At 33.8% G+C, this 21,627-nt stretch overlaps 1 protein-coding gene across 2 annotated transcripts in view; it reads left to right on the top strand.

Moving 5' to 3' along the window:
• Positions 1–21,627, top strand: part of LOC142327139 (nucleolar transcription factor 1-like) — an 82,825-nt gene that overhangs the window by 43,680 nt on the left and 17,518 nt on the right. For both annotated transcript variants that reach the window (XM_075370058.1, XM_075370062.1), the window contains 4 exons: positions 5,532–5,629; positions 14,477–14,648; positions 18,394–18,528; positions 20,526–20,614. In XM_075370058.1, coding sequence (XP_075226173.1) covers positions 5,532–5,629; positions 14,477–14,648; positions 18,394–18,528; positions 20,526–20,614 — 494 coding nt within the window. The remainder of the gene's footprint in view (positions 1–5,531; positions 5,630–14,476; positions 14,649–18,393; positions 18,529–20,525; positions 20,615–21,627) is intronic.

The following is a 21,627-nucleotide window of genomic DNA, read 5'->3' as shown; positions in this document are numbered from 1 at the left end:
TTCCTCATTTTTGGCGGTAAACAGTCATCCGGCTCCTTCCTCGTGCCTAACACTTGTGCGACCATTTTTGTTTCAATCCATTCATAGACACTCTGTTGCGGCAACACACTGTTCCTGTACTGTACCGAAAGTCTCCGATGAATTTTGGCCCCTGATGATACACCTTCCAATCACAAAAAACTGCATTTGCTCTTCTTTGGTGCAAACAGAAAGCGGAGCAGCTATGGTTACTGGCAGGGCAGCAATATGGAACTGACCTAGCAGCATCAAACCTGCACAGATATAACAACAATTAAACCACGCATGTGTCATCTACGCAACAGGATGTCTGTGCAGGAGGATGAGTCATGACACTGATGACACTAATAAACATAATTTTTGTTCCTAACATGCGATACATGATTTTAATCTTGTTTTTTTTAATACTGAAAACAAATATGAACTCTGAATCTTTTTATCACCCACCATTTTTGAAAAATTTTTAAATTTTAATTAAAGGATTTTTTCATGTATAGTAAATCATTTTAAACTTCTATATTGTATTTTGTTAACATAATTTGTAAGCTCATATCATAGTCACATATTTTGACATCATATCTAATACTGAAGAGTTAGCCTTCATGGACTATATTAATCATGTGTGTGCAGGTCAAAACATGTAGCTGAAAATACAGCTGTGTTGTTTGTATTTAGGAAGCACTGGATTTAGGAATGAATTAATTTTTTTTCATACTTATTGCTGTCTTAAGTTTGTTAACAGTGGAGTATCACATTACCTCAAAATTGTGTAAATGATGTGGATGCCTTCTGTTATGTGGCGAGTTTACCGTAAAATCAAATAGAAAAAAACATTACACATTTAATTAAAAAAGCGCGTATCATTTGTACTTTCAGTGTAAAATTGGTGATCAAGATAAGACGTAGGGGGCTTGTCATATAATATACACTAATTAAGTATATTTAAGAGGATGGCTGAAAGGTACATGGAAGGCTTTGCCATTTGGTGTACCTGTGGTTTGTATCCAAAGGATCATGTAACAGATTGTTACTTTTGTTAAACAAGTATGTCTGGAATTTCTAAAATATGTAAATATACTGTAAAATATCCTTAATTGCAATCTGCAATCAGGCCTGTACTTACAGTGAAATTATTCCAGTTCCTTAGCCACCTGTGAATGTATGTTTTGAAAGCAGCAATGAAGAATCAGGCAGTACTGAAGAAAACAGCAGTGATTTTGATTTTGAGTTATCTTACAATAAGCCACGTCTTGTATCACAAGGTAAATTAAATGACTTGGTTAGGAATTTAAATTTATCAAAAAATCAAGCTGAACTGCTAGGATTAAGACTGAAAAAGAAATACAAAAATTTCTGGCTTTTGAAGCCAACAAATAGAACTTTTTCACTACTTTATTGATGAAAATAATTTAGTTTATTACACAAATATTGATGAGTTTATGTTGCACTTAGGATAAGTTCATAAACCTGAGGACTGGCGTATGGTTTAAAAGTGGTTCTACTAAACAATGGTGACAAATATCCTTTGATACCAATTGCTTATGGTATTAATTTAAAGAGATATACAATGTGATGAAATATGTTCTTAAAAAATATAGCTGGAACATATGTGGTGATTTGAAAGTTGTAGCTATTTTGTTAGGCATGCAGTAAGGCTGTACTAAGTACACGTGTTTTCTTTGCAAATGGAACAGCCAAGCTAAAGATAAACATTATGTTACGAAAGAGTGGAAGAAACAAGAGTGGACTTAACTCCAAATGGGAAAAATATTATTCATGAGCCCGTAGTTAAATCCAAAAAATATTTTTACCCCCTCTCCATATCAAGCTAGTTCTAATGAAAAATTTTGTAAAAGCAGTGAAGAAGGATAGTCCCAGATTTTTGTACATCAGGCAGAAATTTCCAATTGTAAGTGAAGAAAAAATTAAAAAGGAATATTTGTTGGTCCTCAAATAATTGAGTAGGTCAAAGATATGATGTATTTAACTCAATGTTAAATAATGTAGAAGGTGCAGCTTAGGCTTCAATAAAGATGTTTTTAAAAATTTTCTCGGCAAACAAAAATCCGATAATTACCACGATAGTGTTAATCAACTTCTTACTTCATACAGAGCTATGGGATGTAATGTCTTTGAAAGTACATTTTCTCCCCTCACATCTGGATTTTTTCCCAGACAACCTCAGAGACGTAAGTGATGAACACTATGAATGTTTCCACCAAGAGATTTCGGTGATGGAAAGCCGCTATAAAGGGAACATGCTAGCCGATTACTGTTGGATATTAATTTGGGCTGTGCCTGAGGCTATTTATAAAAGAAAAGCATTAGCGAAATCATCCTAACACAGGTATGGCCATGCAAAATTATAAATTTTACAGATTTTTAACTATATTTTCACTTAATTTTTTTTATCTATCATTGTAATAATTGTTTCAGTTAAAAAATTAAAAAGTCCTGAATAATCAGTTTTTTATGTAAATCTAAGGCTTTTTTTACTATGCAATTGAGTGTACAAGCTCTTCTCAATAGCAAAATATATTGATTGTGTCATTCATTTAAATTCTTAATTAAAAAAAATATTGGTGTACTTTTAGTACCTGCTTTTTTTAATAGTATATGTCAATTGGTTTAACATATGTCATAAAATTGTTACTGGAATAATCTACCCACCTTTTGATGTACTAAATATTAATTTTAAAAAAAATTTGTTTGCCTGCTAATATCTTCTTTTTTATATTTTCTTGTGTGACAACTAATGATAATATTAATTTGAGATTTAAACATTTGTAATGACACACTGAATCAAACTGTATAAAGAAAAAGACTTCAAAAGTTCTTCAGTCATTTTGTGACCAGTCCAAGCGACTTGTCAGCTGTAGAGGTTTTTTTAAATTAGGTATATATTTTTAGAATTTGGTAAAAAGTGTGTGTGATTTGAATTGTTTCTATTCATATAGTGTGTCTGAGTTTATATGATGTAGTTTTTGTATTTTGTGCACCGGTGATAGTGCAAGCATGTGAGGCAGATAATTAAAGTCAATGACATAAAAAATACAGAGACAGTGCTAGTTAATGTAACAATCTCTGTTAGCTGTATATGTAGTGTAAAAGAATCTTGTTGGAAAGTTGGGAAAAAGAGTAGAAATTACAAGCATGTAGTAGGCTGCAAAGGTTTAGTGTCGGCTGATTAAAGTTGTATATGAAGTAAACTGAAAAGAGAAGAGAATATTGATTGCAGTAATATGAATTCTAAATGAATGTTTTTTCATCTATTTACATTGTGACCATGGTTTCAGGAAATATTTATATTTTGTTAGGGGCTATATTATTTGAGGCAGCTTTTTATTTTACAAAATAACAGTGTTGGAGATAAAACTATTAAAGTAAAAATTATTAATCTGAGATTTGTACCAGGACATAATAGCTATTGGCATAATGTAAAACTGTGATAGCTGTTTGCATTGTGTAAAATTTGACTGTATCAAAGTGTTCAGTCATGTTCTTCCATTAGAACTTGTGGTTCTCAGTTGAATCTTAGGGAGTCTAGGGAGTCTTGACATCTCTAGCTAGTCTTAGAGAACCAAAAAAACTGTTGATAAAACTATTATAAACTTAAAGTGAAATGTATTTTTGCAATTCACTAAGAAGAAAAGTTTTTGAGCAAAAAGCCTTGCCTGATTTCAAGATGAATAAAAAATAGAACACATAAAAATATATACAAGTTTCTTATATGGTGTTTATGAGATCTAGTTTCTTCTTACTTAACAAGAACAGTGGTGGCAAGACAGTTCTCTTTTACAAAATACTGTGCCATTAAAAGCATTGTGGATCCTTGTCTAACACAGTGTTAATGTTGGTACACTTTTCTCTTGAACCAAATAAGGAATATACCTAATTTTTTATTTATTTTAAAGGTTGACATGTTTTACATACTTTGAACATACAACTTTACATTTGGTAAAAAAATTTTTACCAATTAAAAATTTTTTTAAAATTTTTCATTTTTTTTTTCTCAAAAAATATTTAATTTTTTTTAAAGTGTACATTCAGTTGAAAGAGCAAAGTGAGTTGCATATCACAAAAAATTTCAAGTTTCTCTCTTTTATAGTAGCTGAGAAAAGTGTTCCTAAATACAAAAAATCATGTTTCATAAAAACTGCATCTAAAAAACTTAAAACTGAAAACATACCTTTAGTACTGTCCATCGCTATAAGACTGTGTTTCCTGGTCTTCCTGCTCTAATTGTTGGATGTCTTGCTTCTCACTCGCTCCTAATCTAGATTTTTCATTGCCTCATGTGTGTATTTCCCTGGGACTAACTTCATTTCTTCTATAGCCAAAACTTTTGCTATATTGCCATCATTACACTTGCAAATGGCATTGTATATTCCAAAATAAAATTTTAATTCCAACAAAAGTTCTTTTGGGTATTGTTGACTAAATCGTATTGTTCATACTTTCATTGATATTTTGGGTTTTGCCAGAAACATTTTTCCAGCAACACACTATCAGATAAGTCCTTGAAAATTGGCTTACACAACGTTTCATCAGATGACTGGCAAAGTTAATGCATGGTTCTTCATTACTGGAATGTACATGATAAAATCAGCCCAAATTACCTGCCTCATAGCTGAAACACTATCAGTATTTCACCTGATTTTGCAATTTTAGTGTTAAGTGTCTGTAAGTCTATTCTTCCCACCAGTAGGTTTTCCATCAGAAAGTTTTTTCTTCTGGGCTTTGGGTGGGATTTTAATGCTCTTAATCGGGTGCCCATCAGCTTTTGAACATGCCCAACACATTCTAGTTTTTCAGCTGTAATATCAGGACCACAGGGAAAAGATTTAGCAACTGTCTGTAAGACAGATGCATCACTATCGCCCAAGTCCTTGACGTATTTTACATTTAAGCTCCTCCAAACAGTGAAATATCTCTAGCACACCTATCACCGCCATTCCACCACTAGCACCACAGTAATTTGCTTTGCAGAAATCAATATGTACATTTTTTAAATTTCTCTGGGCACAAACAGCGTTTTGATAGTACTGACACATCCAACACTTTGCCTGTGCAAACATGTTACCGTTATACCAACTAGTGAGAAGTAATGCTACTAACTTTAAAAACAAATGCGGTAGTGAAACATAAAAATAATAAAATAAACGAAAACAGCAGATTGTGATCAAAGAAAAAGTATGTTAACAAAAAAAATCATCAAATCTTTTATCAACACAGATCACAGATAGATGATTTAAATGGCATTGGAAAGTGGAAGCTTTAAATCACATTAAAAACTAAAAATCTTAAAATTGATTTCAATCCATATTGCCCTTAATCTCATTAAGATTTTGTTTCAATGATTCATGAGTAATGTGACCAAACCAGTTGAAATATTAAGTTAATTCTGCAGGTTAATTAGAGACTGAGTAGTTAGATGCACAATACTCATTATAACACATTCCTTTATGCAAGTTATTTGTTGTTAGTTTTAATAGATTTCTTCTACATTACAGAATGAATTAAAGAAGTATTGTAATGAAAATCCAAATTTTGATATAAGCAAGGTAAAGCAGAGTGTACTGACGAAAGAGGAAAGAAATCTATTAGATAGGTAAAAATATATTTTTTTTTTTTTTCATTTTTAATGAAGTCCTTGAATTTCTATTTTATTTTACTGTGATTTCTCATTGTTAGTCGCCATTATATATATGTATATATATATATATATTGTAACAAGAACAATATAGCAGACCTGAGTAACGGATTCCTATCAATTGTTATGGAAGTAGTAGATAATATAATAATTGGAGAAATCCAGAAAGGTACTAAGAGGAACCCGTTTAGTAAAGGTTAACAATAGTCTTTTGTAATGTTGCCTTCTGACACTTGATGAACAAATGTGAGAAGAGTTACCAGGAATGCATGAGAACGAACAGACTCAGTTCGATTGTTCTCACGCTTCAAGTTGGGTCTGGTCCGGCAGGTGAAGGAGCGAATTTCCAGTGAAGGGAATGTCACGAGAGTCTTCCTGTAAGACTATACGTGAAAGAAATAATGTACTAAATTTCATTCATAAACTGTTAGGGTAGTTTGATTTAGCAGTCATGCTATGGGATTGAGTTCTGCTTCATTTTATTTATCTATCTGTAAATAAATCCTGACTTATTTTAAATTCTTTTTAATCTCTATATTATTTATTATTATGATTGATGTTTATGATTATTTGTTTTGTTATTGACATGTAATATTATTATTATTATTGTCTATTATGCTGATTATTATTGTGGTTGTGATTACTGTGGTTAATACTTGTTTATTAACTATTCTTCATTAATTATTTTATTGTTGTTATTATCATTATCACCATTGTCATTATTTGTCTTGTTTTACTTATGTTTTTAAACCAATAAACTGTAATTATATAAAATTCTAAATCAAAGGTGACCAACACAAGGCCCACTGGGAGTCATGTTGCGGCCCATGGAGCTGGGTCAAGTGAACATAAATGTTAACTTTTATTGTACATACCACCAAAAGAACATTAGATCATGAGTCGTTTGTATCGTATATTTTTAAATTATAGATAAGAAAAATTTGAACTATCTGACATTTTTTGAAAAATTCATTGGTTGAGCTATTTTAAATATCCCAAATTTTTGGGAAAATTCATAGGTTTTAGCTGCTTGTCCTGCTATTTGACACCCAAGGTTTACTTAGTTTTTGTTCAATGCTAAGTGTTTATAGAATTTAATTTTAGACTTAAAGGGAAAGATCAATTGATTAATAAGATGCATGATCATATCTCTGTATTTCAAATGAAACAGCCTTTGAGAACAACTATTAAGGACAAAAACTTAAGGAGAAATTTCATCAAGTTGGTTTGGAAGAGGTTATATAAAACCTATTTGGACAAGGATAAATATCTTGCATTTTACAAACATACTCTGTCAATGGTTTTGCTATATGGAAACACTTTTGCACGTGAACAGCTTTTTAGTCGCATGAAGGACATCAAATCACAAGTAAGAACACGAATTACTGATGTTCATTTGGAAAACTGTTTGCGTGAAGTGACAACATCAGTCGAGATCAATTTTGATTCATCTAGTTCTGCAAAACAAAGTCAGACGTCTCGCTGTTAAATATTTTTAAATTGTCTAATAAATATGTTTGATTCTCAGTTGTTTTTTCTTCAAAAAAATAAATATACCTATTTCTTGTTTTCTTTTGCATTAGATCAGGCAAGCATTTGACCACGATCTCACCTGCTGGGAAGCGACAATGTGGTCGAAGCTGTAGCACGCTTGCTTGTTTGCTTTAAAAATTAGGTGCATGGCTTAACAGGAAATATTATTTCTGAAATTTGGCCCACCTGCTGAAAAGGTTGGCTCATCCCTATTCTAAATTGTCAGCCTCTCAATATCCTGATAGAGTTGTGAACATCGTGACATTGGTGTCAGTGGGATACTGAGAGTGTTATAAAGTTTTAATAGTAGTTTATAATTGTTTATGGTTTTTGTTAGATTAAAGATTATCTGGTTCAAAATGATCGCATATTCTCTGATTTATTCTTTGTTGTTTATTTTGATTTACTGTTAGATTGTTAATAGCAGTAGTAGTTAGCATTGTACGTTATTGATAAAGCTTTTCTATTTGTTTTAGTTTTTTGCTTGTAACAGTACCTTATTAATACTAAGATGGATGTTACTGAGGAGGACATTATGGCCTTCTTAGATGAATGAAAATAGCAGTAAAGTAAATGAAAATATAAGTGAAATGAATGATAATTTTAGTAAGCTAAACAAAAATATTGCGGATGACTCCAGTAGTCTTACATACAGAATTTGCTAAGTCTGATGTAGATGTGTTTAAGATAGACTAATAAGTTAGAGAATAGGGTAGGTAAAGTCGAACACTTAGTAGTAACATAGAAACTAATGTAAATAACATTGTAGATATTAGCCATAGAGAAGTTAGAAAGTAGGGTAGGTAAAGACTTAACAGAGACTGTTAACTCTATAATTCTTTATGGGATCCCTATGTGGAAAAAAGCCATGAGTTCGAAGAGAAATGTATGCACATTGGAGGGTTTACAGAGGTCTATGGCCCTGAGAGCATGCTCCGCATACAGGACAGTCTCAGCTGAGGCAGTCTTTGTTATAACAGGAACGCCACCAGTCGAGTTGCTTGCTAAAATAAGGTAGGCAACTTATTCAGGTATGAAGAAAAGCGAGATGTATGACCTTGACTAGATGTGGACTAGATGCGGACTAGATGCTTGATCAGTGAGGTTAAGCCATGAGTCCTGAGGGAATTTGGTGAGCTTGGTTATGAGCTCATACAGTTCCTGATAGGCCGTGGCTGTTTCCCCCAATATCTGTACAAGTTCAAGAGAGTGGATGATAACATGTGTCCATATTGCAGAAATCTGGATGACGTGGAACACGTTGTGTTCCACTGTTTACATTGGGAACCCTTGAGGCATAAATACAGACATCTGGGTCCTCTCACACCAGAGAATATAATTGAGAAGATGCTTTACAATGAGAACATGGGATCCCATCTCTTGTATGGTCACCCATATTATGGAGATTCAGATGCGAGGACAGAATATCCTGAGAAAGTCCTAAATATAATATTATTTTCCAGTAATTTCCCTTTTATTTCTTTATAATTTTTATAATGAACAAAGAATGCAATAAATCTATACTTTCTCGCAAACAAGTTTTCCGAAATAACTATTTTTTTTTTTTTTGTCTTCAGTCATTTGACTGGTTTGATGCAGCTCTCCAAGATTCCCTATCTAGTGCCAGTAGTTTCATTTCAGTATACCCTCTACATCCTACATCCCCAACAATTTGTTTTACATACTCCAAACGTGGCCTGCCTACACAATTTTTCCCTTCTACTTGTCCTTCCAATATTAAAGCGACTATTCCAGGATGCCTTAGTATGTGGCCTATAAGTCTGTCTCTTCTTTTAACTATATTTTTCCAAATGCTTCTTTCTTCATCTATTTGCCGCAATACCTCTTCATTTGTCACTTTATCCACCCATCTGATTTTTAACATTCTCCTATAGCACCACATTTCAAAAGCTTCTATTCTTTTCTTCTCAGATATTCCGATTGTCCAAGTTTCACTTCCATATAAAGCGACACTCCAAACATACACTTTCAAAAATCTTTTCCTGACATTTAAATTAATTTTTGATGTAAACAAATTATATTTCTTACTGAAGGCTCGTTTAGCTTGTGCTATTCGGCATTTTATATCGCTCCTGCTTCGTCCATCTTTAGTAATTTTACTTCCCAAATAACAAAATTCTTCTACCTCCATAATCTTTTCTCCTCCTATTTTCACATTCAGTGGTCCATCTTTGTTATTTCTACTACATTTCATTACTTTTGTTTTGTTCTTGTTTATTTTCATGCGATAGTTCTTGCGTAGGACTTCATCTATGCCGTTCATTGTTTCTTCTAAATCCTTTTTACTCTCGGCTAGAATTACTATATCATCAGCAAATCGTAGCATCTTTATCTTTTCACCTTGTACTGTTACTCCGAATCTAAATTGTTCTTTCACATCATTAACTGCTAGTTCCATGTAAAGATTAAAAAGTAACGGAGATAGGGAACATCCTTGTCGGACTCCCTTTCTTATTAGGGCTTCTTTCTTATGTTCTTCAATTGTTATTGTTGCTGTTTGGTTCCTGTACATGTTAGCAATTGTTCTTCTATCTCTGTATTTGAACCCTAATTTTTTTAAACGCTGAACATTATATTCCAATCTACGTTATCGAAAGCCTTTTCTAGGTCTATAAACGCCAAGTATGTTGGTTTGTTTTTCTTTAATCTTCCTTCTACTATTAATCTGAGGCCTAAAATTGCTTCCCTTGTCCCTATACTTTTTCTGAAACCAAATTGGTCTTCTCCTAACACTTCTTCCACTCTCCTCTCAATTCTTCTGTATAAAATTCTAGTTAAGATTTTTGATGCATGACTAGTTAAACTAATTGTTCTATATTCTTCACATTTATCTGCCCCTGCTTTCTTTGGTATCATAACTATAACACTTTTTTTGAAGTCTGATGGAAATTCCCCTTTTTCATAAATATTACACACCAGTTTGTATAATCTATCAATCGCTTCCTCACCTGCACTGCGCAGTAATTCTACAGGTATTCCGTCTATTCCAGGAGCCTTTCTGCCATTTAAATCTTTTAATGCTCTCTTAAATTCAGATCTCAGTATTGTTTCTCCCATTTCATCCTCCTCAACTTCCTCTTCTTCCTCTATAACACCATTTTCTAATTCATTTCCTCCGTATAACTCTTCAATATATTCCACCCATCTATCGACTTTACCTTTCGTATTATATATTTGTGTACCATCTTTGTTTAACACATTATTAGATTTTAATTTATGTACCCCAAAATTTTCCTTGACTTTCCTGTATGCTCCGTCTATTTTACCAATGTTCATTTCTCTTTCCACTTCTGAACACTTTTCTTTAATCCACTTTTCTTTCGCCAGTTTGCACTTCCTATTTATAGCATTTCTTAATTGCCGATAGTTCCTTTTACTTTCTTCATCATTAGCATTCTTATATTTTCTACGTTCATCCATCAGCTGCAATATATCATCTGAAACCCAAGGTTTTCTACCAGTTCTCTTTATTCCGCCTAAGTTTGCTTCTGCTGATTTAAGAATTTCCTTTTTAACATTCTCCCATTCTTCTTCTACATTTTCTATCTTATCTTTTTTACTCAGACCTCTTGCGATGTCCTCCTCAAAAATCTTCTTTACCTCCTCTTCCTCAAGCTTCTCTAAATTCCACCGATTCATCTGACACCTTTTCTTCAGGTTTTTAAACCCCAATCTACATTTCATTATCACCAAATTATGGTCGCTATCAATGTCTGCTCCAGGGTAAGTTTTGCAGTCAACGAGTTGATTTCTAAATCTTTGCTTAACCATGATATAATCTATCTGATACCTTGCAGTATCGCCTGGCTTTTTCCAAGTGTATATTCTTCTATTATGATTTTTAAATTGGGTGTTGGCAATTACTAAATTATACTTCGTGCAAAACTCTATAAGTCGGTCCCCTCTTTCATTCCTTTTGCCCAGCCCGTATTCACCCACTATATTTCCTTCCTTGCCTTTTCCAATGCTTGCATTCCAATCTCCAACTATTATTAAATTTTCATCTCCTTTTACGTGTTTAATTGCTTCATCAATCTCTTCGTATACACACTCTACCTCATCATCATCATGGGCGCTTGTAGGCATATAAACGTTAACAATCGTTGTCGGTTTAGGTTTTGATTTTATCCTTATTACAATGATTCTATCGCTATGCGTTTTGAAATACTCCACTCTCCTCCCTATCTTCTTGTTCATCACGAAACCTACTCCTGCCTGCCCATTATTTGACGCTGAATTAATTACTCTAAAATCACCCGACCAGAAGTCGCCTTCCTCTTCCCACCGAACCTCACTAATTCCTACTATATCCACATTCACCCTATCCATTTCCCTTTTTAAATTTTCTAGCCTACCAACCTTTTTTAAGCTTCTAACATTCCACGCTCCGACTCGTAGAATGTTATTTTTTAATTTTCTGGTGACCCCTTCCTTAGTAGTCCCCACCCGGAGATCCGAACGGGGGACTATTTTATCTCCGGAATATTTTACCAAGGAAGGCGCCTCCATTATTGCTATGTGAAAATGCAGAGAGCCACATTTTCTTGGAAAAAAAGCAGCTGTAGTTTTCCATTGCTTTCAGCTGCGCAGTACTCAGAGAACTGAGTGATGTTGATACGGCCGTTTAAGTTATTGTGACTCACGCCCCTAACAACTACTGAAAGAGCTGCTGCCCTCTTTCAGGAATCATTCCTTATTCTGGCTCTCAACAGATACCTCTCCGATATGGTTGCACCTTCGGTCCAGCTACTCTGTATCCCTGAACACTCAAGCCCCCTCACCAACGGCAAGGTCTCATGATTCATAGAGGAGGGAAATAACTATATTATCTTATTAAAAATAAGTGAATAAAATTATAAACATTAATCAAAAAGTAATAATTCCATAGTAATGGAATATTTAGAAGGCCTAAATATTCTAGCTGCTAGGTGAAGAATCGGAGAGTGAGCAGGGATGGACAGCCTCCTGCAGAGTCGTAGTTCGTTCGTGCTTCTGTGGATGGGTTACAGTGATAATGCACAAGGACTCTCAAACCCCTGAGCCTGAAGGCACCCCCTGGGGATGAGATTGCTTCATTGTGGCTCGACCCCCGTGATCAGCGATCAGGATTTTTGGTGGATTGGATGCAGGTATATATACGCTTCTAACAATATGTAGCAAAACCTGTGCGAGTGCCCCATTTATGGGGTGTGCATAAATGGCATTTCTCAGACTCATCAAAAACAAAAAAAAAAAAACAAAAAGTAACAAACAGACTAATGTAAAGACTAATGGCTAATATCTGCAATGTTATTTACATTGCAGATATTAGCCATAGAGATATAGCATAGGCAATGGAAGTAGCTCATAGCACCAGGAATTTTGTAACAATTCACAGGACCAAGGACCAGGCACAACGGTGGAACATCCTGTTGCAGTGAAGCCACTCAAATTCAATTGTAGTGCAGCTTGGGCAGACTTCAAGCAGCAGCTTGAGGTGGCATCGATTCAGAATGGTTGTACGGCACTGGAGAAGACCCCACGTTCCTGATCACTGGACTTCAGGACCAAGCAGTGGAAGTTCTTCAGGGTGTACCATCCATGGCCAGTTATGTTGAAGTCATTGCGGCAGTAGAGGGTTGCTTCAGACAGCACAATGTGGTGGCTAGCTGCAGGTGTGAGCTATAGGGACAAATCCAGAAGGCTAACATTTTCCTTGTTTCTAAACACCCAGATAAATGGGCATTACTCGGCTATCACCTGGATACATTCAGGAGGAGGCAGCTTCCATTGATGAGGCACCGAGATCAAGAAGCATCTTCTGGGATCAGTGAGGTCAGTCAATGACATTCTTACTCAAGGATCTGTAACTGGAGGTAGCCAGTGCACTGTCTTGCAATACTGCTTGTCTTCAAGGAATAGGAGTTGGCAGAAGTTTTGATGCTATCTGCCAACTCCATGTCGCAGCTGACTCCCATTCCTTGAAGACAAGCAGTATTGTAAGACGCTACCTTCAGTTGCAGATCCTTGAGTAAGAGCATCGTTGACTGATCTCACCGATCCCAGAAGAAGATGCTTCTTGATCTCGTGCCCTGTCGATGGAAGTGTTGCATGTTGCCTCCTCCTGGATGTATCCATGTGGCAGCCTGAGTAATATGCCCATTGACCTGGCTGTTCGATAACAAAGGCAAATATTAGCTTTCTGGACTTGTCTACGTGGTTCACATTGCAGCTAGCTGCTGGTATGTTGTGCTGACCAAAGCAACGCAGATGACAGTTACTGGAATAACAACACTGAGAGACTGAAGACTGCTTGCTGCAGCATCAAACAGCAAGGTTCAACCAGTCTGCTGGAACTGTGGCAAACTAAGCTATCGAAAAGTAGACTACAATAAGTTACTATTTCTATTCAACTTTGAACCTACTAGGAAGACTGTTGTGGGAGGAGGCGATCGGAAAGATGTAAGCCTGCAGTCTGGGCAGCTCCTAGTTCAGAAGGGAAGGCACCAAAAAGTAAGAAACTATGCAGCTTGCTGCATAGAACATCGTCAATAAAATGGTCAAAGCAGGTGCAAGGTACCTCCAGTCAAATTCATACTGGATTTGGGAAGAAAATCAGGATAGGAAGACAAGGGGACCTGAGTAACGGATTCCTACTGAGTATTATGAAAGTAGTAGAAAATATAATTTAGAATGAAACATGCGTGAGAATGATCAATTCAATCGATCCTTCCCACGCTTCGAGTTGGGTCTGGTCCGGCAGGTAAAGAAGATTGGTAAACCATTTAAAAATGAGTTCTGCAAACCAGTCCAGTGAGATATGATGTCAGTCCCATAAGGGAAGGCTGCAAGATGCGAGTCCAGCAAGGAGAGTCTGCAGTGTGAATTTCCAGTGATGGGAATGCACAAGTAATTCCAATACGTACAAAATACTGTCGGTGAGTTACTGTAAGACTGTAAGTGAAAGAAATGTACTATATTTCATTCATAAACTGTTAAGGTAGTTTGATTTGTGAACAACAAAGGTATTCTCTGTTTATGTAAACATTCTAAATTGTCAATCTCTCAATATCCTGATATATATATTTATTTATTTGCTTATGACTATAATAAATTTGACGATCATGTTTTTATTGCTTTCAATGCCCTTTTTTTTGTTTTAAAGTAATATTTTTATTTGTAAAATAAGTTATATATGTTTCTCAATTAAATGAAGAAAATACAAATTTAAAATAGGTATTCTGATATGGCATTAGTACTTTTTTTTTTCAGAATGTCTGGAAAACCTGAAAAACCACCAAATTCAGTCTATAGTTTATTCTCACGTACATTTATGAGAAATGATGCATACCATAATAAAAAAGTAAATATGAAAGAATTAGGTGAAAGGTGGAAAGCAATGCCTGAAAGTGAAAAACAAGAATATGCTGAAAAACTGAAACAAGTAGGTAAACATATTCTTTACAAAAGAAAAGACTTTTCTAACAACTACAAATTATGTTGGTTTATATTTGATTTTTGGATAGCTTAATTTTAAAATTTTGAATGTAACATCCTCTTAAACTGGAATACATAATATAATATAAACTAGAATACATTACATTAAACGTTACTGGTAAGTGTCCATCTAAAGCTCATGGGTTAACTTGCTGAGAAATAAGTGGTAGTTAAAAGTTATAATTGTATTTGAAATGTTAATTGAATTTAGTCTATTTGTAAATACAGCATTATATAGCCATAAAATAACAAACTGTCATTTTGAATTTTAATCATTTCCTGTGCTCCTTTAATTGCTTTATGCTACGAAAACATTCTTTTTTTATTGCATTAAGAAACCTTGCTGTTCGAACAATTCGTATACCGCTTTTTTGACCGCTTCTTTTGTCAAATGTTTTGCTGCGTAAAAGGTTTGAGCGGACCAAAAAAATAAAAGTTTGATGGTGCAAAATTGGTAAGGAGGATGTGGCAATACATCCCAACCCAACTTGTGCAAGAAAATCATACCTTTTGAGAGAGCGCCTTGACATTTTCGCCTTATCGCGGGTCTCACCTGTCTAAGCATTAGAGTAGTACTGATTGTTCATGGTACATTGTTTTTCTAAATAGTCACTAAAAATTGGGCCTTGCGAATCCAGAAGATCGTCAACATCACTTTATCAGCTGACACATGAGTTTTAAACTATCTTTTGGTAAATGTTTGTTGTTTTGGTGAATCTAGATGTTTCTATTCAAGACTTTGCCATTTGGATTCAGACTTGAAATTGTGTATCCACGTTTCATCACAGATTATTATACGATCTAGAAAGTAGTTCTGCTTCAAACCGTTCTTTAAGCTCAGAACAAATGTGAATCCAGGTGTCTTATGAGCTTGAGTCAACTGTCTTGGAACCCATCTCTAACACATTTTGTGATAATTCAGCACATCATGAATGATTGAATCCATAGTTCTAACATCCAACACTAATATTACACAAACTAGCAATTTTGGAAATTTTGACTTGCCTCTCTAACCCATTGGGTTGATCCAGTGGTGAAACGCATCTTCCCAAATCAGCTGATTTAGATTTAGAAGTCAAGAGTTCCAGCATTCAAGTACTAATAAAGGCAGTTGTTTTGATATGGATTTGAATATTGTATTGTGGATACCGATGTTCTTTGGTGGGGTTGGGTTTCAATTAACCACACATCTCAAGAATGGTCAAACTGAGATTGTACAAGACTACACTTCATTTACACTCGTACATGTCATCCACATTCATCTTCTGAAGTAATACCTGAACTGTAATTCTTGGAAACTAAACGGGAAAAGAAAAAAAGGAAGACGCCTGTCTAAGATCATTTATTTGATTTTGCAGTGCAGTAGTCGAAACTTCAACCGGTCTTCCAGAGCAATGGAGATCAGTCACACTTGTTCTGCCTGAATTAAACTGTTCCACCCACTTTACATGTTACTGCGTTTTTTTTTCCTCCAGGACAACTGTTACACATTGCTTTAGAGGATGAGATGAATGACAATTTTTGTAGCATGTGAAAATGCCATGCTTGATCGGGATTTGAACCTGGGACCTCCGGATGAAAGGTTGAGATGCTACCACTTCAGCTACGGAGGCCAGCATGTTATTGCAGTTTAAACATTTTTCACTATACTATTTCAATATTTTTGAGTAAATTTCCATTGGTTTCGCACCTTCTGATAGCAAAACTTATTGAGCGTTGCTCTTCTGGCATACACATTTCAAGTGGAGCTGACATTCTGAAATCAACAAAATCCATTTTGGCATGCCGGAAGGCAGAGGTAGCTTTTACCATTACTAAGTAGGGAATAAAAAATATTTCCCCCTTAAAGTTAAGAAAAACTTTAAATTTACTCAATATGACACAATGGTTGCATGTGAAAAAAAGTTTCACATGTTTAGCATACAACAAGCCACATCTTTTTAAAATTTTGGTCAATCCTTGCCGTAAGGGTTGGTCATATTAAAAATTGTTCAGACAAAAGTTTTAGGTAATGTTTAAAGGACTAACGACCACTTTAAACCGATTTGATTATGTGCCTATTAAGGGAGGGTATGATTCTTTTTTGTCTTCGAAACCCCATTTTTTCAACCTCCTGGGCCAGTGGTTGGTGAAAAAAAATTTACTTAGATTAAGTTTTAGACCCTTATCCGAAGAATAGTAGGAACTTTAAACAAATTCAATATTTTTCTTAAGAAAGTTATAGTGATATTTTGTTTTTTCAAAAAAGCCTCCCCATTTCCATCCCCATGGTCCGATTTTACCTTATTAACAAACTTGAACAAAATTTTGGAATGAGTTATTTTTAAGCAACAATTTGAAAGTGATTGGCACAAAATTGCAGCAGTTATCGTGTCCACAAGAAAGTGAAAAAAATATTTTTTTTTTTTTCACATATATAACGCGAAGATATGCTGAAATTTTCTAGAGGTCTAATTGTGGTACTCATTACAATAGGTAGCTTTCTTATGAAATCTACCTAAAAGAGGTTATGTCTAGATTAATTATGATCGAACAGTTGATTAAATGTGTTCCCAAGATTGCCAACTTTACCGTCAAAAGGTATCATTGTCACTGAATGAACCATCAGTTTGTCTCATTAATTTTAGAATGTACCTCCTATATCAGAAAGTAACATTTCAGCATGCTCTGCCCCAGCATACTCAAATATGACTCAAAAGACAGATTGCCAGTGAGTGAAGTGTGGGTTTGGTACTGTAAATGAAATCGTGAAAACCACCTACACAGGATTGATTACTAATAAGAAAAAGCAAAATTAATCCATACTGTTGAACTTAGTTTCTGATATGGCAGTTCGTAGAAGATTGTTGGCAATGGGAAGGATTGCTCAGAAACCTTAAAAAAAGCAGTTATATTGAAACAGGTTATGAAGATAAAAAGACTTCAATGGGCAAAGGAATGTAAAGACTGGACTATTGAAATTTATTTCTTTGTTCAAGGGAAGAGAGTAGTTTACATTCATAAGTCAGCAGATGAGAAGATTACTACGCCAGCATACCTGCAACAAGCTCCCAAATATCAAGCCAGAAAGATGTTTTGGGGATGTTAACATATACCAAAGAAAAATAGTCCCACTTATGCAGAATAAACAAGAACTCATTTTCCAACAGGACCTACTTGCACCACATCACACATCAAAGAAAGCAAAAGAGTTCTTCAAAAACCATAAAATTTGAGTGTTCTTATGCCCAGGGAACTTTCCTGAGCTGAATTCCATTGAAAATTTATGGGCCATACTAAGCACAAGACTGACTTTATTAGTTCAGTGGTACAGGTTTGGTTTCAAGATGAAGAAATCAAAAATCATTAACTTAGTACAATCAGTGCCGAAGAGGATTAATGAGCTAATCAAAAACAGAGGAGGACACATAAACTAAAACATTTTTTCTATACTATTATGTACACTTTGTATATAGAGATCCCAGATCTCTAATAGTATGCAATACAACACAGCCATCTTTATAACTTAATTACAAGATTTGATACTGCTAAGCATTATGTAGTTACTGTTCTTTGCTTGCATATTCCTGTGCTATAAATTTTCTTAATATGAAATAATTATTGGTGGTATAGAAGTTGGATTTTATTACTATAGCTAAAATGAATTCTAAGTTCTTTTTATGTTAACTGTGTTTTTTTTGTGCTTTATTCAGATGCAGGAAGAGTATAAAGTTGAATATGCAGCATACTTAGAATCTCTTCCCGAGGAAAGAAGACTAGAGGAGTTAGAAAGTAGTAAACCTAAGAAGAAAAAATCTCAGACTATAGAACCCAAAAATCAACCTCCTGTAAGCCATGCTATTATGTTTATTTATTTGTTGAATTTATTTCCAATGATTATTTTGAAGTTCTTATGATTTTGGCAATTAGCTGGAAAATTAATCTTGACACCTGAATTTTTTCTAAAATGAAATCATCTTTGTGATAAAAAATCTTTTTATATAACAATATGGTAAAAAGTTTCAGGAATTTATGCAAGTAATATAATCAAGTTAAAATATCTGTGCTCTACATTATCTCTTTGTAGATATGGTTCTCTACATGCAGTTGACTACATGTTATTCCTAGAGGACTTTATTCACTTTATTCTAAGTTTCACAATGTAAATTTTAGTTTTTTCATGCATTTACAAGGTATAAGGAAAGTTTATCAAAGATTTCCCAAGCAGCCCATAATAGTGATTTATCTATTCTTCTTTAGTGGAACTGTCTATTGACAAGTATCAAGAAAGCATTCTGATAGGTTTATTATAAGTGTTTTTATCAACATTCTTCTCCTTTCAGCATTTTTCAAGCAAGGAAATGACTAGATTCAGCTGATGTGAAATTGAGAGACTGGTAGATGTTCAAGAGTTTGCTGCATTGGTTGGGCCTGGAACTCAAACAATCATGAATTGATAATACAGAAGTACATTATTAAAAGTATCCAGTTCTTTGTTTACCATATTTCAGAATGTTATTGCTGCCATGAATATTAGTAGATTCCATTCTGATGATTGTGAAAAAAAATCATCTGTCATAGATTTTTTTTTAATGCAAAATTGGATATTGGTGAACTGATCAATTGCTGACGTTTTTCACTGTGATAAGCAATATGACACGAAAAACTTTACAAAAAATCTCCTTATTATGATTGCTATTCTAACTGTATGAGCCAATTCCAGGAACTTTTCAAACCTTCCTTATATACATTCATTTATATATATAAATATTAATATGAATTTTTTGTTGTATATTTATATACATTCATCAGCTTTAATGCCTTTATGAAACTTATTACTCTAACAAAAGCTAACTGGTTAACTACACCATTTATAACTGGAGATAAAAGAATAAAAATAAAAAGGAAAAATAAAGCTGTTTAATAAATTTTTAATAACAATTTTCATTGAACTACTGACAAATAGATGATGTTTGGTAATTTTTTTACTTTCTCTGTATTCTGATAAGTTATACATAAACAACCATAGCTCAGACATAAATCACGAAAGTTGAAAATTAACAATGAATTACCTTCAGATGACATGGCACAAGTTTGGAATTGGCACAAGTTTGGTTTGGAATTGTTTAAATTGCTCAGACTTAAGGGTTAATTATTTAAATAGTAACTATTTATAAAGTTCACTGTATAAACTATGACTTATCAGATATCAATTAGATATTTCACAGGTAATGTGAATAAATTTTGTGATAAGGTCATCATCAAGATGGAAAGGAAAGTGGCTGTGATATAAAAAACTGTTGGAGAAATTGTGAACAGAATGACAATGCTACAGTGTCAAGAGAAATGTGAAAAAGGTAGACATGAACTGTATAAACTGTTTTCAAAGAAGTAAAGATGTAACATCATAAAAAGGTTCTGTGTACCATTTAGGGCAATAAAAAAAGATTTTGAATTTACCTTAGAGAAATTGGTAACTGGTTATCATATATTTTCAATGAGCAATACCTTCTACATAGAAAAAAATAGCATCAAATTCTATTTATACATATTACACCTTGCCTTAAAATATGAGTAAAACTTATTTATTTATTATTCATAGTTTTCTTGAATAATAATAGTATAGCATGAAATTAGCTTTAAAAATCTGAATACATCTTACTATAAAATGGAAATGAAATCATGTTATGGAATATTATAAAATGGATTCATTTTAATTTTTAAGAGATTATGAGAATGTATCACACACTAAGTACTGACGGCAAGCAAATACCTTTCACAATGTTATAAAATTTGATAATGATTATGTTGTTAATTAAATATGTGAACTATTTTGCTTTTACAGATTTCCAAATGGCTTGAAAAGAAAACTGGAGATTTGAAGGAAAATAAAAAAAGTAATTTATATAAAAATGAACCCCCTAAGCCTCCTGGGTAAGAATTAAAAATAAGGTTTTATTCAATCTTTATTTCTCTTAGAGACTATTTGTTATATATACATTCTTTGTACATGGTATTTTATTCAACTGTTCCGGTTGTATAAATTGTATAGAAGTTGCATGTTTTTTGATAAATTTAGATCAGTTATAACTAATTAAACCTAGTATTTGAGATCAAAATGTCTGAAAAAATAAAACCTTCAAGAAATACTGATGTGATGGATGAGCCTGCAAATCACTGCACATTTTATGAAATCGTGGAATTAAACTGGACACGGCCACTCTCATTTCTTTTTCCACGTTGATTTTTGCTTTTTATTACAGCAACTGCCGAAAACCCAGCTTTGCACAAATACAACATCGAAAATGGAATTAATATCCGCTGAGCCTTATCACTTAGAAGGAGGTATTCATATTTTCTGTCAATTCCTTGCTGCCAAATTTTGCTTTCAAACTGTTGTCGCAAGATAATTTTATAAGATTCTCTTTTGCAGAAGTAAATTCAGACTGAGCACTAGTGTTAAATAGATCTTGAATCAATGCAAACTATTGAAATTTTCATTTTGAAAGTATTTCTCAAATCAAATAATTATGTGATAAGTCCTTCAAATATGGTTTTTATATCTTGAGAAAGATCAAGTTCATTTGACATTAGAAATTATTGCAATATTAAAAAAACATCCTTTGCCTGCATCTTCATTCAATTTTCTTCTCCACATTTTTAGTTTTTTTTATAAAAGCTGATATTTTTTCCATTGACTTAAAAAGGTACATGTTTTTCCCTGCAGAGAGAGATGCAAAGGGATTCAGTTTTACAAAGATCAGTGTTTGGCTCCCACATCCTTACACAGTTTTTTAAAAACCCTTGCTTTCAATGGATGAGATTTTATAAATTTAGCACAATCACCACACATTTCAACATCTGATTCAGTGCAAGACAGATCTTTGATGCAAGCACTTCTCTATGAATAATGCAATGGATCCACAGTGCATTTGATGATATGCTTT

The sequence above is a fragment of the Lycorma delicatula genome, chromosome 1 (assembly GCF_047948215.1).
Source record: "Lycorma delicatula isolate Av1 chromosome 1, ASM4794821v1, whole genome shotgun sequence".
NCBI classification, from domain to species: Eukaryota; Metazoa; Arthropoda; class Insecta; order Hemiptera; family Fulgoridae; genus Lycorma; species Lycorma delicatula.
Note: the sequence above shows the minus strand (reverse complement) of the source record. Positions and strands in the feature narration are given on the sequence as shown.